Source organism: Nycticebus coucang, chromosome 12 (genome assembly GCF_027406575.1).
Source record: "Nycticebus coucang isolate mNycCou1 chromosome 12, mNycCou1.pri, whole genome shotgun sequence".
NCBI classification, from domain to species: domain Eukaryota; kingdom Metazoa; phylum Chordata; class Mammalia; order Primates; family Lorisidae; genus Nycticebus; species Nycticebus coucang.
In genome coordinates, this window is record NC_069791.1 from 88,744,816 (window position 1) to 88,760,490 (window position 15,675).

Here is a 15,675-nt window from a genome sequence, read left to right on the forward strand (position 1 = left end):
GATCTAAAATTTCCAAACAGAGAACTGACACAGACTTACGTTTCAGAGAGAGGATGTGCCCACAGATCTCACATGGTCTTTCTGCCCCAGCTCCTGCTGGCAAGAACCTCCTTCCCCATCTCCACCCTTTTGCCCCTTCCGAATGCAGCGTCTGCCCCCTTCCTGCCCCTCCCCTACTCCCACCCTCACCCCTTCTCCACTGGCAGGAGCTGAATGAATGAACCCTGGGCCAGGCCTGGCTTACAGAGAAAAAGCCCAGTGTTAAGGACACAAGAGAGCAATATTTATTTCACATGGACAAGCATGATTCCGTCGCATGCTGAACACGAAAGCTCATGTGAGCTAAGTACCCGTAACAGCAGAATTATGTGCTTTTGTCCACAGGGAGCAGAGTCACAATGTGGTTTCAGGGATAGTATCCTTCAAGTACAGTTGAAACCACAGGCTCTGCAGCTTTATTTTGTCATCAAAAGGTCTGTCTCCCAGGAGTGGCCAGGGGCTGCTGCCAGCGATGCAATCTCATGATGAGTTGATAAATTCTGAGGAGGACTGAGGATGATCTCTCCTGCTACCCCCCAGGCGTCTTGGGGTGGGGTGGGGGGAAGCTCAGAGGGAAGGTACATGCCACTGGGGATTAAAAAGGTCACTCCCGAGTGGACAGTGACAGAGGCCCACTGCTGTGTTCATAACAACAGAACCATCACCACTTACAAATCTCATATCACTGGAAGATCCACTCTTTTCAGCGCAGTTCCCCAAGGAACTTTATAGGCAGAAGGGATAACGATTCTGGAATTGAGTAGATGAGCCAGAAGCAGATCAACTTTGCCTGGACAGACTGGTGAGAGCTGGAGGCAGGGACCCCCTGGTCTCTGGGTGTTAGTTGGGCTCCTGGGTTTCAAGATGATGAGAATTCAAGATGGGAGAGAGGGCTGGAATCTCAGCTAATGGGGGGAAGGCTCTGCGAGCAAACCTCAAGGACCAGATGAGCAGAAGAGCCCTTGCCTCTGGGTGGCTTATTCCCACCTGAAGTCCTGCCCGACAGTTTCATAAAATTTAATATTATAAGGTCTATAAAATTCCCGGAGCTGGTCTATCACCTCGGGATCGATCTGCACGTGAGTTCTACCTTTGGATTTGCCCAGGCATCGAGGCAGGAGGCTCGATTGTGTTTTTTTCAAGCAAGGGAAGCCTTTGGTCTTGTTGAAGTAGAAGTGCTTGTCTGTGATGAATCTCTTGATGCCCAGGAAGTCCTGGACGCGCCCCATCTCGCCGGCGGGGTCGGTGATGAGCCGCTCGCCGCTGACGAAGTGGATCTGGGCCAGCGGGAAGTAGCGCAGCCAGCTCTCCAGATGCAGTGCGTACATGCCGATGCGGATGGCGTTCCACGACACGTCCACCAGGCCCAGGCTGCGGTTGCGGAAGGACAAGCCCTCGAAGGTGGGGATGTCGGGCTTCTTGGAAAGTGTCTGGGTGTAATCGGAGATGGCGCGCGTCACTGGGTTGCGCACAACCACAATCAGCTTGGTGTCTCGGGACATGTTGAAGATCCTTCGCGGGGCCTCTTGAGTCACGAAGTAGCTGGGTGTCTTTTCCAGCGTGATCTGGCTCTCCAGGGTCCTGGGCATCAGGCTCCTGAGGGCAGAAGCAAGACATCATCAAACAGGGTCCCCTGGTGACCTGGGACTCATCAACTCACTGCGCCCTGTGACCTATCGAACCCCCCTGCGCCCTCCCCCACACATTTGAGCCTTCCACCGTGGGAGGTCCCCACTTTAATTCTGGTTACTTTTGATTGTATTTAAATTATTAACCATTTTGCTTTGAGATTGGAACCAACCTAGAAGTCCACCAGTATCAGTTAAATAAATTGTGGAAAAGCCCATCAATAGGTCAGCAGATCTGCATGCCTTGGTATGGAATAATTTCCAACACATAGGTGTTAAATGAAAAAAAGGCAAGGTATAGCATGCCTATTGAGGGAAGGAGAGATAGTCTTCCACTTCTTATTCTTCTTTTTTGCTGAGGCCGCCAAGGAGCCAGTAAAAGCAGTTGCTTCTGGGGAGGGACCTGGAGGTGGGTGCAGAACTGGGAGATGAGGAATACATGGGGATTGCTTTTTACTGTGTAATCTGTTACACTGCTTGAAATTCTTAAAAATGCATTCATTACGTATTCAAAAAAATTAAAAGTAAGGCACTGAATATTGTTCTGGCAAAAGCTATTTCTCCAATTATATTAAGAAAATCTTTTTGGGGGGTGAAAAAGGCTTGTTTTGTAGGAATAGCAACTGTTTTAGATTTGAGTTCTGATGTCTTCTCCTGCCAAAAAACATCTGAAATACATCTTTTGTGTAGGCTTTAAGAACAGAACTCCAGACTGGTTGAGACCTTAGTCAGAAGCCAGGCAATGCAATCCTTCTCTCTCTCTCTTTTTAAATTTCCTGGCTCTGCTTGAGACTTTAAGGGACGAGGGAAGGAAGCTCTGAAGTGTCCTTCCCAGATATGTCTCTTTCAGGCTTTGATGGAGGGGAACACCTGGTTCCCAGTCACTATTTCTTGATGAAGGTCATATTTTGCCCTTAAACTTGTTTTTCGTAATCCTGGCTGCACATTACGACTACTTGAGAAGTTTTTTTTCTTTCTTTCTTTTTGAAATACAATGTCTGGGCTCTGTCCTAGGCCAACCAATTATAAATATTTAGGGGTTCGTGCTTTTCTAAAGCTCCTCAGATGATTCCAGGATGAAGGCAAAGTTGAGATCATCCCCATTCATCCTTTCTCCAGTCCTGACACTTTGACTTACCAACCCCCAAAGCATTCATCCTCACATTCCTTTGGAAGATCAACTCCAGGTTCCTAGTCTGTTTCCCAGCTCATATCATCATCTCCAGCCAGTAACCTGCCCTCACAGTTCTTTGACTTTCACTGCTCCAAGTAGCTTCATTTTCTCTTCACTTCACCTCGTCTTCCTCATGGCCATACTTTGGTTCTTATCATTGAAATTGTCCTAACTCTGAAATGGTTAACTCAGAAATCTCACTCTAGGACTCACTCACCCACTACAGTGGGTTGAATGGTGACCTTCCAAAATATACATCCAGCCTTTGCGTTCTCTCTCCCTCTCCCAACATGGCGGCCTCAGCAAAAAAAGAAGAAGAAGAAGGGGAAGACTATCTCCCTGACAGACTTTCTGGCTGAGGATGGGGGAAGTGGTGGAGGAAGCACCTATGTACCCAAACCAGTCAGCTGGGCTGATGAAACAGATGACCTGAAAGGAGATGTTTCAACCACTTGGCACAGTAATGATGATGATGGGTATAGGGCACCGCCAATTGACCGTTCCATCCTTCCCACTGCTCCACGGGCTGCTCGGGAACCCAATATCGACCGGAGCCCTCTTCCCAAATCGCCACCCTACACTGCTTTTCTAGGGAACCTGCCCTAGGATGTGACAGAAGACTCGATTAAGGAATTCTTTAGAGGATTAAATATCAGTGCAGTGCATTTACCCCATGAACCCAGCAATCCAGAGAGGTTGAAAGGTTTTGGTTATGCTGAGTTTGAGGACCTGGATTCCCTTCTCATGCTCTGAGTCTCAATGAAGAGTCCCTAGGGAACAGGAGAATTCGAGTGGATGTTGCCCATCAAGCACAGGATAAAGACCGGGATGATTGCTCTTTTGGCCGGGATAGAAATCGGGATTCCGACAAAACATATACAGACTGGAGAGCCCGTCCTACCACAGACAGCTTTGATGACTACCCACCTAGAAAAGGTGATGATAGCTTTGGAGATAAGTATCGAGATCGTTACAATTCAGATCGGTATCAGGATGGGTATCATGATGGCTATTGGGATGGCCCACGCTGGGACATGAATCGATATGGGGGCCGGGATTGATACTATGACCGAGGCAGCAGAGACTACGATAGAGACTATGATTTCAGGACAGGCAGTGACAGAAGGGCATTTGGTAGTGGGTACCGTGGAGACGATGACTACAGGGGAGGCGGGGACCACTACGAAGACTGTTATGACAGACGTGATGATAGATCATGGAGCTCCAGCAATGATTACTCTCGAGATGATTATAGGCGTGATGATAGAGGTCCCCCCAAAGACCCAAACTGAATCTAAAGCCTCGGAGTCTTCCTAAGGAAGATGATTCCTCTGCTAGCACCTCCCAGTCCAGTCGAGCAGCTTCTATCTTTGGAGGAGCAAAGCCCATTGACACAGCTGCTAGAGAAAGAGAAGTAGAAGAGCGACTACAGAAGGAACAAGAAAAATTGCAACATCAGCTGGATGAGCCAAAACTGAAATGATGACCTTGGGAGAGACACCCAAGCTGGAGAAGTGAAGAAACTCAGGAACAGGACCAGTCAAGGACAGGAAGTGAGTCATCGCAGACTGGGACCTCAGCCATATCTGGCAGAAATGTGCAAAGAAGAGAGAATGAAAGTCTCTAGAAAATGAAACACTTAATAAGGAGGAAGACTGTCACTCTCCAACTTCTAAGCCACCCATACCGGGGGAGGTGAAGTAAGATAGCTGTAAGCCACGAAAAACAAGGAGCACCACCAGCAGCCTCCAGAAGTCATGGAGCAGATTCCTCACCAGAGAGTCCAGAAGGAACCAACCCCGCTGAACATTTGGTTTCAGACTCTGGTCTCCAGAACTGTGAAAGAATAAATTTCTGTTCTAAGCCCACAAGTTTGGGGTAGTTTGTAGCAGCCATAGGAAACTACAACCTTGTTTGCAGTTTCAACCTTACCAGGGTCTCAAACTCATTAGACCTACTTTCAGATTTGTCTAGGAGCCTTTGATCTCACTTTCTTCCCTACCTTCCCTAGACCCAGTGAACAATCGTTGCAATAGCATCACCATCATTATCGTCATTGTTATCATCTTCCTTAGGCCAATTCCAGCCTTTTCATCCTTTCTGCTTCTCCTCTGGGTTGCCAAACAGCGGTGGAGAAAATTGCTGGCTCTTACAGTAAGTGGATCTTTTATATATTCATTAATTCCAGTTTTAGTCGAACCCTCCGTACTGCCCCCTAGTCTTATATTTGTCTTTATAGGCCCTTCCTATCATTTTTCATAGTACATGTTCCCAATTCTCATCAGAAAGTCCCAACTCTACCTTTGTCACCTACCCATAACATGCAACTAGTCTCCCATGACATAGAAAGGCATAAGATGTAGGCTTCTCTCCTACATCTTGAAATTGACCATTCTTTGCACCCATCCTGAGCTCTCCCTGCTATCCTCAGAGAACGGGGTATGCATTTATACCTGTTCTCAGGACCCGTCCCCTACTGTCTTCTTTGCAAACCCACCCATTAGCTCCTTGAAACTTTAAGTCTCCTGTGCCACTACACTGACAACTGATAACTTTGCTTTCAGGTCCAAAGTCTACATGGACCCTTGTGTTTGAAAGTTTAAATAGTACCTATTAGTGTTGAGTAGAACAATCTTTTTTAGATGATATCATTTCAAGTAGGGCACTTGAATAGAAATCTTTGGCTGACTTGTTAGAAATCTAGGTTGTATCACATGATGAACCCAGCACACAATGTGGTGAGGTACTAACCTTTATGACAAGAGCAGATGAAATTACACAAAATGGGGGCATTTAAACTCTTCCTAAACTCTATGGAACAACACAAAAAGTTGACTTGATGAGCCATTAAACAGATTTGTTTGAAACATCTTTCAATACACTAACGAATACCCAAGATGGGAATCGAGGATGCTACATTTTCTGAGCTTATTTGACTATGGAGCTAGGAACTTTTGCCAGGAGCACCAATTAACATCTCTCTTTGTTACCCATTTGGGAAATGCTGACCGATTCCAATCATCTCCAGAGCATTACGTCATTCCCTTGTCTATGCACTTTATTCCACCTTTCTATTAATAATTCCTAATTGCATATCATTACAAAACCAAATGACAAAGGAAGATATAAGATCAAGATCATAAAAAAGTCACTGTAGTCACACCATGAGTCAAAAGGCTGCTGTATACTTCAGATTTTCTCTGTTCCCCCCAAACACCCTTGCTCATTATCTACCTCTCCTTGGGTTACTGGGATACAGTACTGGAGGCCTGCGTGATGACAACATGCAAGGGGACTGTGCTTTATACCCCATGCTCTGTGCACATCGTGTGGGGGGGGGACATTAGATGTTCCCTTGAGGCTCATCTTACTTCCTTATGTCACTGCTTAAATTTTGCTTACTTGTTTCCAGCTGCTAACAATCAGCTGAACCTTTCTCTCACCTGTAACTCTCTTAAGCTTCTGCCTCCTTCCTTTTTTTATGAAGCTCTGCAAAAACGACTGAAAGAATAACCTAACATTCACTGTTTGGACTTCCCATCTGTCATTTTAACTTGCTCTGGAACAATTTCACCTACATCTGGTAACAGACCCTGAATTTTTTTTTTTTTTTTAGGAACAATTGCTCCTGCTTCAGACAAAATCTTGGTGGACCAACTTGGTGGGTGCATGCTGAAAGTTAGGCTGGGGTGGTGACTGTGGCTCAGTGGGTAGGGAGATGGCCCCATATACGTGAGGGTGACGGGTTCGAACTCGGCCCTAGACAAAATGCAACAAAAAATAGCCGGGCATTGTGGTGGGCACCTGTAGCCCCAGCTATTTGGGAGGCTGAGGCAAGAGAATCGGCTAAGCCCAGGAGTTGGAGGTTGCTGTGGGCTGCGATGCCACGGCACTCTACTGAGGGTGATAAAGTGAGACTCTGTCTCAAAAAAAAAAAAAGAAAGAAAGAAAGAAAGTAAGGCTGAAGTACCACTTGTGTTATAAAGACAAAATTGGACATAAAGACTGAAAAGACCAAATCCCTACGACTATCTGGTTCCTCCCCTTTCCTCTGGATTCTGTGAGTTACTCCGTATCGTCACAATAAATTATTACTACTTTAAGTTAATCAGAATGGGTTTCTGTTGTTTGGAATCCAAGAATTTTAACCTATCTTTCAGAATGTACTGGCCTTTTCTTTTTCCTATGGAAGTTGTTTATGCTCTCCCCACTCGATTGTAAACTCCATGAGGCCAAGGCAGAGTGTATCTTGTATGTCAAGAATCTAACTCAATCCATGGCACAGGCAAGGTCTCCATCAATAATTTTGAGGTTTAAATGAAGTTGACCAGTTAGACACCCTCATCCCCTTTTAAAATTCCTAATTCTCTCCCACTGGATCTTCCCAGTGGTCTGGCTCCCACTTTTCTCATTCAACATGCTCTTTGTGGATGACCTCAATCCTTCCTCTGCCTGTAATCCTTGCCTGAGAGATGTTGTCTCACAGCTCTGTAAACGTAGCTCCAACATAAAACCTTCCTGTGCTTGTAACTGGAATGCCCACTTGTCTACACACCCGATACCTCCCTCAACAACTCAACTCACCTTTCTCCTCCCCAAACCTGTTTCTCTTTTGCCTGTTTTAATAAATATGACCATAAAGACAGAAAACCCTCAAAAGCATCCTCGATTCCTCCCCATGGCTAATGTCTTCCATTCTTGTAAGTTTTATTTCCCCAACCTCTGAAGTCCTCCCCTCCTCAGCCCACTACAGGCCCTTGTCAATTCCACCTCAGACAAGGGATTTCCTTCTGTCCCCCCTGCTCCTACTCACTCTCCCTTTCAATCTGTTCCCCATTCTGTGTCTCCCAGGAAATCCAATCATAAATTCTAACTTTCTAGAGCAAAACCAAGCATGTCAACCATCAGTGATTCATTTGAATGAAACCCATGTTCCCTGGCCTGGGGACTCGAGGCCCCCACCTGTCTTTCTAGAGTTAATCTCTTGCCGCTTCCTGGTAATCTGATGCTCATGCCATGTTGAGCACAAAATCCACTCCCGAACATGCTCAGCTCCTTCACATGTGCAGTACACTTGCCGAGTGTTTTAGTTTTGTTTTTCAAGACTATAGATTATCTGTCTTGCCTCCTTCACCCTGGTAAATGCCTACTCATTTCCAAGCCCAAATCCAAATCACACACGTGCTCTGTGACTCTTTATGATCTTTGTAGTTCCACCTGCTAGCACCTTCATTCCATCGTGTGGGAATCATTCGCTATGCGTCCATTTACATCAACAGCGCATCGGCAACTTGGACGTGTTTCTTTTTCATTTTTGCCTTCCTGGCACAACACCAGGTACATCCCAGGTGCTCAATACATGGATGAAAGATCCAGTGTCAGAGATAGATGCAGATTGGGAAGTGGCCCTCGAGTCCCGAGAAGTTGTCAGCGGAGCAAGGCAAAACCTGGGTCCTGAGCCAGACTAGTTAAAGTCGAAACTGTGGGCGCGGGGCCCAGGTACCTGAAATTTTAAAGCTCCCCCGATGATTCCAGTGGGCTACCAGTGGCCCTTCCTTCAGCCAGGTCCTTTAATATGGGTGCTCATGAGTATCATCTGGGTGCAGGATTCCCAGACCCCTCCCCCATGTGTCCTGATTTCAATGGGCTTGGGGTGCAGTCCAGAAACCTATATTGTAAACAAGCTCCCGTCATTATTCTTATAATGAGAGCAATTTGGGAAGTACAACCTTAATCAAAGGTCGCCTCCTAAGTACATGATCACACTCATTACTGTCTAATACATTAGAGCTTTATTTACGTGCTTCCTGTCCTCAGCCTCCCCCACTCTACCCCACTGTAGAGTATAAATTCATAGCTGTATTCTCTGCATCTAGATGAGGGCTGGCATTTAGTAGGGGCTCAGAAAATACTTCCTTAAGGGAAAAACATCTGAGACCAATGAGGCAGAATCATATTGTTTGTACCAGTGGGGAGCTGTCCCTCTGACCTACACTGGAGAAGTCCATATTCTATTCCTCTAAGGGAAAAAAGTCATAAATTTCCGGTACCCCCTATCAGAAAAAGAATCCAAATACTCTCATCATCCTGAGGCTTTCTGGAAATTAAATTTTTGACCCATACTGGGGCACCTATGGGAGCAGAGATAACTGCCTGAGCCCCACTGTCTACACAGGGACACATGGGGGCCCCGCCGATGCTGGGCTATCGTTGGAAACTTACAGAGCTGGAACACCACTGATTATTACTGATAGGATTCTCGGGAAGATTTCATCTTCTGCTAAATTTGTACACCCTTTGTATGTGTTCTGGAAGGCCTGGCTGCCTGGGGGACCGTGGTGATTTATTAGCTCCTAACTGGGCAACCAGGCTCTTTGAAAATCATTGCAGTCTCTGGAGGGATAATTAGGAGCGGAAGAGGAAGGAAAAGGCCTTATTGCAAGAAACTGGTTCTTAAAATGAAACCTGCTAAACTCCACGTGCTGAGCCAAGCGGCAGGTGCAGCACCTGTGGCCGTTTACCCTCACCTGGCTGAGTGTGGACTTGAGTCGCCTCTCGAATGGTGGGACCACTTCCTTCCAAGTCCCCAGCCCCACATCCCTACACGTGCATGACCTAAGAGCAAAACACTACATCCCACCTTACACTCCAGCAACTTCATGCTCACGGGATAAAGTCCTTACCAGGATTTCTGTGGCTTGTTCTGATTCTACCATGGCCACTCCTGGCTGTACTGAACTATTGAAAGTCCAGGGCGGCGCCTGTGGCTCAAGGAGTAGGGCACCAGTCCCATATGCCAGAGGTGGCGGGTTCAAACCCAGCCCTGGCCAAAAAAAAAAAAAAAAAGAAAGTCCAGTCTGCACTCCCCTCAAAAACTATAGTTTTCATGTTAAGGGAACTTTGAGGTGTTGTGCCCTTTGCATGAAGCCCTCCTTAACCTGTTTGGAAAACCTTGACTCCCAGCTCATCATCACTTCCACCATGAAGCCCTCCCTTAGCATCCCCCCTTCCTGGAAGAGTTGGGCTTTTTTCTCTTTTTTTTCACCCTGCTATAGCCATAAGCCATTTTTGACACATTGTTTGAGTGTCATCCCCTTAGAGTGTAAGGTCCCCGAAGGCAGGGACCATGACTGTCACATCTCTATGATGCCTAGTCCTGTTCCTGGTAGGCAGTCATGTATTCATTCAAGAGTCAAGTGTTTATTGATTGCAAACTATATGCCAGGGGCACCAAAGCAAATGAGGTATAGCTTCTCTTTTTAAGGAGTTAGCAGTTTTGTGGACCAACTGAGGTTAGAGGCTGCAGTTGAACTTGGCTTCCCACAGGAACTGGAAGCTGCCTCCTTCTGAGGCTATCTATGCCTAAATTTGTTTTTCACAGGTCTATAAGGTCCCCAGGTGCTGGTTTTCCCACATAACTCCTGCAAAATTCAATCAACCCGTTGTTTGATTATGTCCTAACAAAGCTGCTCTCATCCCTGCCCTGTAAGAAGGGAAGTTGATGAAGGTGTGGGGGGCGAGGGCCTTCCCAGGCATAGACCTAGATAGTCCAGGCCCTGGCAGGCCCTTCAGTGTGCAGGTGAGGTGACAAGGTAGCCATGTTCTTCTGCTTATTCTAACTGTTGGCTTGCAAGTGACCCCAGTCAAGCCTATTCTCTTATCTATCTCTTGTGCGTTGTGGAATCTGTCCTAAGAATCTACAGGTTAAGAACACAAAGGGATCCTCCTAGCATGACACATCCATATAGAAGACAGTGGGCTATTTTAATGGCTGGGTATGGATTTAGAATCAAAGAGAGCTGAGTTTGAGAGCCATCCCTTGCTCACTTTAAGAAATGAGTGCCCAGCAGACGTCAGCCACATCCATGGCCAGTGACACTCTGGACATAAACAAGATAATAGCTAACATTTGTTGTTCAGTGACAGTGGGCCAGATGCCATTCTAAGCCCTGTGTATAAATCATCTCACTCAAGTCTCATAATAACCCCATGAAGCAGACACTCACATTATTCCAGTTTTCGAATGGAGGAAACTAAGACACAGAGCACTAAAGTAAATTACCAAAGCAACACAGCCAGTTTGCAGAATCTGGATTCAAGTGTGACTCTCTCACTGGAAGAAAACGTGAGAATACAAAAATGAATTTTGGCACGAGGACAGCCTTTCTAGGCATGCGACAAAAATCATAAAGAAAAGATTGAAAAGTTAGATTATGTAAAAAATATAAGTTTGTGGGATGGAAAAATACCATAAATAAAATAAAAGGAAAGTGAGTGACTGGAAAAATGTTTTCAGCATATATACTACAGATGCAAAGAACCAATTTCTTATATTTTTTAATGCATATGTATATTTTATGTATTTCCCCACACTTCTTGTGAATCAGTAAGTAAAGAAGAACCAACTTGTAGAAGAAAAGAACACAGCATGAGAAAAGAGTTAATAGGAAAAGAGCTCTGAGTGGAAAATAAACACACACAAACATACTCAATATCTTAGAATTAAAGAAATACAAATTGAAACCAGGATGAGATGATATTGTTCATCTATAAGGCTGGAAAATATATTTTGAAAAATTATAACAGTAATTGCAAGAGTGTGGGAAAACAGTACTCTCCCAATATCTGCAAGTGGGAGAATTGATGCCGTATTTGGGACGGCAATTAGATCTAGCTATCAAAATGCAAAATGCGCATACTCTTTAACGTTCCACTTCTAGAAATTTATTTGCCCAACTGCATCAAGACCCATATGGAAGGATAGTCATTGCAGCTCTTGTGGTGGAAATGGGGGAGGCATCCCCCAAAGATACCTGCATAGGCTATTCCTAGAGGGCAGCTGCCAGCCAAGCACTACATTTCCTAGCACCCCGTATACCCAGGCAAGTACACAGCAGCTGGCTCATGACAGGAATGGTGAGTATAAGGGCTCTGTGCTACCTCTAGGCCAAAGGTATGGTGACAAAGTAGGTATGTCCTCTTGGCTATCTTTTCTGGTCCACTAGCTGCATGCCCTAGAATGGGGCAGGTCCAAAAATTAGGAGGAAGGACACTCACAACTAGGAAACAACCCCCTCTGACTGTGGTCCATGCAAGAAATAAACTTTTTCTTGGGGTTTGTTTGTTATAGCAGCTAGCATTAACCTAACTACTGAAACACTAATAAAGACAAAGACCAGAAACAACCTACCGGTCTGTTCGTAGGAGACTAGTTTAATAAGCAGTGAGGCCACATAATAGGTTATGATGTGGCTGTTCAGAAACGAGGCGGATTTATAAATATTGACACAGCAGGGAGTCCAAGATGTATTATTAAATGAAAAAAGCAAGTTGCAGAACAGTAAGTTCACCATGTCCCTATTTACATACAAAATATGCACACATATGCTAGTGTGCATATGCATACGGTTTTTCTGAAAGGATACAGAATAGTTGTTAACAGTGATTACCTTCAGAGAATAACCTTGGAGGATCTGGGACGGATTGTACTGCAGAATGGGACTTTATTTTCACCTTTAGCTTTCTGCACTCATTGGACTTTTTTTTTTTCTTTTTCCCTCTTTGTCATAAACATGTATTCTTTGTTGTTAAAAAAAAAAAAACTAGCTAATGAAAAGCTATTTTTTAAAGTCTCCATTGATGATATTTAGGCAGAAGAGAGACTGCCGTGGAGTGAGGGGGAGGAAGCGTGTCTGGAGCGGCTGAGGTGTGGGCGGGAAGCAAGGACAGGGAAGGTGAGAATGTATAGCTCCCTTCTCCAGAAGCTTGCTCAGGAAGGAGGAAGGGTGACCGTGGGTGTTGAATGAATGTTTTTTTTGCTGCTGCATGTACAGCTCTGATAAGTTTCCAGGCAACTGGACCTCAATTTCTCAGGTGCCCATCTGTGGCTGACCATGGGGACACTATCTGGTGGTAATTCTCCAGATATGGTTCCTTTTGTGGTCTGGGCTTAGTTTTTTCTCCTACCCCCCCTTTCTCCTGGAATGGGTGCCAGTGCCTCTCACACTGTTTTTTTTTAATTTTAATTAAATTTTTTTTTATTAAATCATAGCTGTGTTGGGTGCTGGGTGAACTGGCTGGCAACCTGTAGAAGACTGAAACTGGACCCACACCTTTCACCATTAACTAAGATAGACTCACACTTTAATGTGCATTTGAATCACCAGGGGAGGGGAGTCTTGGTGAAACGCCGATTCTGATTCAGTAGGTGTAGGGAGGGGGCCTGAGATTCTGCATTTCTAGCAGGCTCTATGGTGAGGCTGACCTGCTGGTCCCTGGAGTAAGCAGCAAGGTCTTAAGGCAGCCCTGGGAATAACAGCCCAAATTATATATTCAATAAATGTCTATTGCACTAAGTGTAATCAGCTAATTGGTGGTGGGTGGGATATTGATGATTTGGACTCAGAAAGCCCGGGTTTGACCCCAGCTTTTCCATTTCCCAGCCATGTGACTTTTGCATTCGTTTCCTCACCTGTAACGTGTGGATGATGCTAATGTTGACTTCACCCGGCTGCTGTGAGGGCTCAGCTGGAAAACCTGTGAGAGTCCCACATAAACCATCAGGCACCGTGATCAGCCATCCACAGGCTCCTCTTTCTCTACTTCGTTTTCCCCCATTAATTCAAGTTTTTTTTTTTTTTTTCATTTTCAAAATGCCATTTATCCCTTCACCCTCTCCCGTGTGACAGTCCTGTGTGTCTCCTCTTCTTCCCAGCCAGAGTTCCTGAAATAAAGTCGGGGGGCTCCACTTCCTTCCCTCATGCTCCTCCTCCACTGCGACCCTACTCCTTCCCAGCACTCCTGCACTGCCCTCCATGCCACCTCCACCTTGGGTCCTGGCCTGTTCCACCTTCCTGAGGCAATGTTCACTCCCTGCTTGTCCAAGCTTGTTTTTTTGTTGGCTCTGGGAATACAACTCTCTTGGTCTCTCCATTTTTATCCTCTGACTAGTCCTTCTCCATACATATTTAAGTTATTTTTCCTCGACTTGCCACTTATCTCCTCATGTCCCAGTTACGGGCACCACCATTCACTAGTTGCCCCAGCAACACCCACTTCGAGTCCATAACCAAATCCAACTGGTAACCTCTTATTCTTTTCTGATGTCTGTCCCAGCCAGTGCAGGACCCATCATGTCTGTCCTCACTCAAGGGCAGAGCAACAGGGAGCCACTCAGTGCCTTTGTCTAGCCATTCTCTACTTTCTGGCATCCATTCTGAGTCACTTGCTTTGCTGTGATGCTTCTTAGTGACATTAGCATCAGGAAACAAGATGGTACCTGGGAGCAGTTATTGTGCCAAGTGGTGGCTGAGGGGATCTTTGTCCTCCTATAATCTCCATTAGTCAATCAATGGATGCACGCCGTGAAACAGCAGACAGAGCAACAACAAGACAAGTCTTCTTCCCCTCCTCTGATGGAGCCACTCCTATTCCTTCCCCCATATAGAAAATTTAGGAGCCACCACCTCCAGGCAGGATGACAAATCATCCCTAAGGACATAGGACAAGAAGCTTCCTGATCAATACTGGGCTCCAGCACCCAACTGACCTTTCTTTACACCTGCACCCACAGGGGAAAGGGGCTGCAAGAGAACTCCTGAAACTGACAAGTTGGCTCCACTCCACAGATCTGGCTGCCAACACCAAGGGGGACTTCAGCACGAGGAGCAAATCCACCACGTGCTTCTAGCCAACTGGCTGTCTCACTCTGCACAACAACTATTTCAGACCTTCAGCCTTTTCTGCAAATGACCACACCCTGCCCTTTCCTGCCACTCTCAAAAGAAGACCTTGCATCACATTGCACAGAGAATACAGAAACCCTTAGAATGGGACACCTTCAGTCTCCTGCTACCAAGCACATGACGTCGTCGACGCTGACCAGCGCTGGGACAGAGTTGCATGCCAGTCTCCCTGGCCTGAGCACCTTCTCCTTCCCTCCCTGTGCCCCTGCCTGCCTTGTTGACAGAGCCCCCAACCCTCCACCATCTGCTCCCAGGTCCACTCTAAGGACCAGCCCAGTCCCCATCAGTGCTGAATACTTCCCAGGCATCTGCAAACTCTCCAGACAATGACTGGATGAGTCAGTGAGTTTATTTTCCTTTGTAACACTGAGCTTTACAACCTCACACTCCAGAGTCCCCAGGGGTATTAATGGTTTTGCAGGGATGAGTTCCGCATGTCTGCCCCACTTCCTGTGGCGTAACAGTGCCGCCTAGTGGGACCAGATCTAACTGCAGCTGTTGGAGTGAGCACCTGCCAGTCCCTCCGAGATTGGCCTGTTGCCTCTCTGAGAGACTAACCAATGGTTCCATTCTGTCTCCTCAAAGTTGTAGTTGTATAAGAATACATTAAGAATGGTTGCAAGGGGTTAGCAGGGGTTGGCTTTCTGACCATGCTGGAAAGTCAGCTGCTTAAATATCCAGGCCTTAGATGTGCCCAAAGCCCCATGTCCAAGCCCTCCCTCAGCTGTACACATCGGATTCTTATCTGGTTTTTGGCATGGAACGTTCCAGCTCTGCACTTCGGCTCTGGAAGGCATTTTTGAAACTGGCAAATGAACTAGCGGGCATTCTCAAACCCCCCAGACATCCCCCTTTCTCCAGGGGGATGGTCAGCAGCCAAAGTCTCCAGGACTTTGCTGCTCTTTCTGCCTGGGTCACTTTACATTGGCTCTTCCCAGCATTCAATCCTTCTCACACTCAGGTCTTACTTTGAATGTCACAACTTTCAATATCCACTCTAAACCCCATAGTTTATTTCTGTTATCACTCTAAGCACAATCTGCAATTATCTTGCATATCTGTTTATTGTCCCCCCCCCCCCAATTCATCT

General features: G+C 46.1%; 1 protein-coding gene and 1 pseudogene across 2 annotated transcripts in view; one reads left to right on the forward strand and one right to left on the reverse strand.

Annotated features, from left to right (window-relative positions):
- Positions 1-261: 261 nt before the first annotated feature.
- Positions 262-15,675, reverse strand: part of HS3ST2 (heparan sulfate-glucosamine 3-sulfotransferase 2) — an 88,986-nt gene continuing 73,572 nt past the window's right edge. The window contains exon 2 of the mRNA XM_053557722.1: positions 262-1,635. Within this exon, the coding sequence (XP_053413697.1) occupies positions 1,017-1,635 (619 nt within the window). The 3' untranslated portion in view covers positions 262-1,016. The remainder of the gene's footprint in view (positions 1,636-15,675) is intronic.
- Positions 3,076-4,545, forward strand: LOC128561075 (eukaryotic translation initiation factor 4B-like; annotated as a pseudogene). The gene has a single exon (XR_008373201.1). The product of XR_008373201.1 is annotated as a eukaryotic translation initiation factor 4B-like (transcript).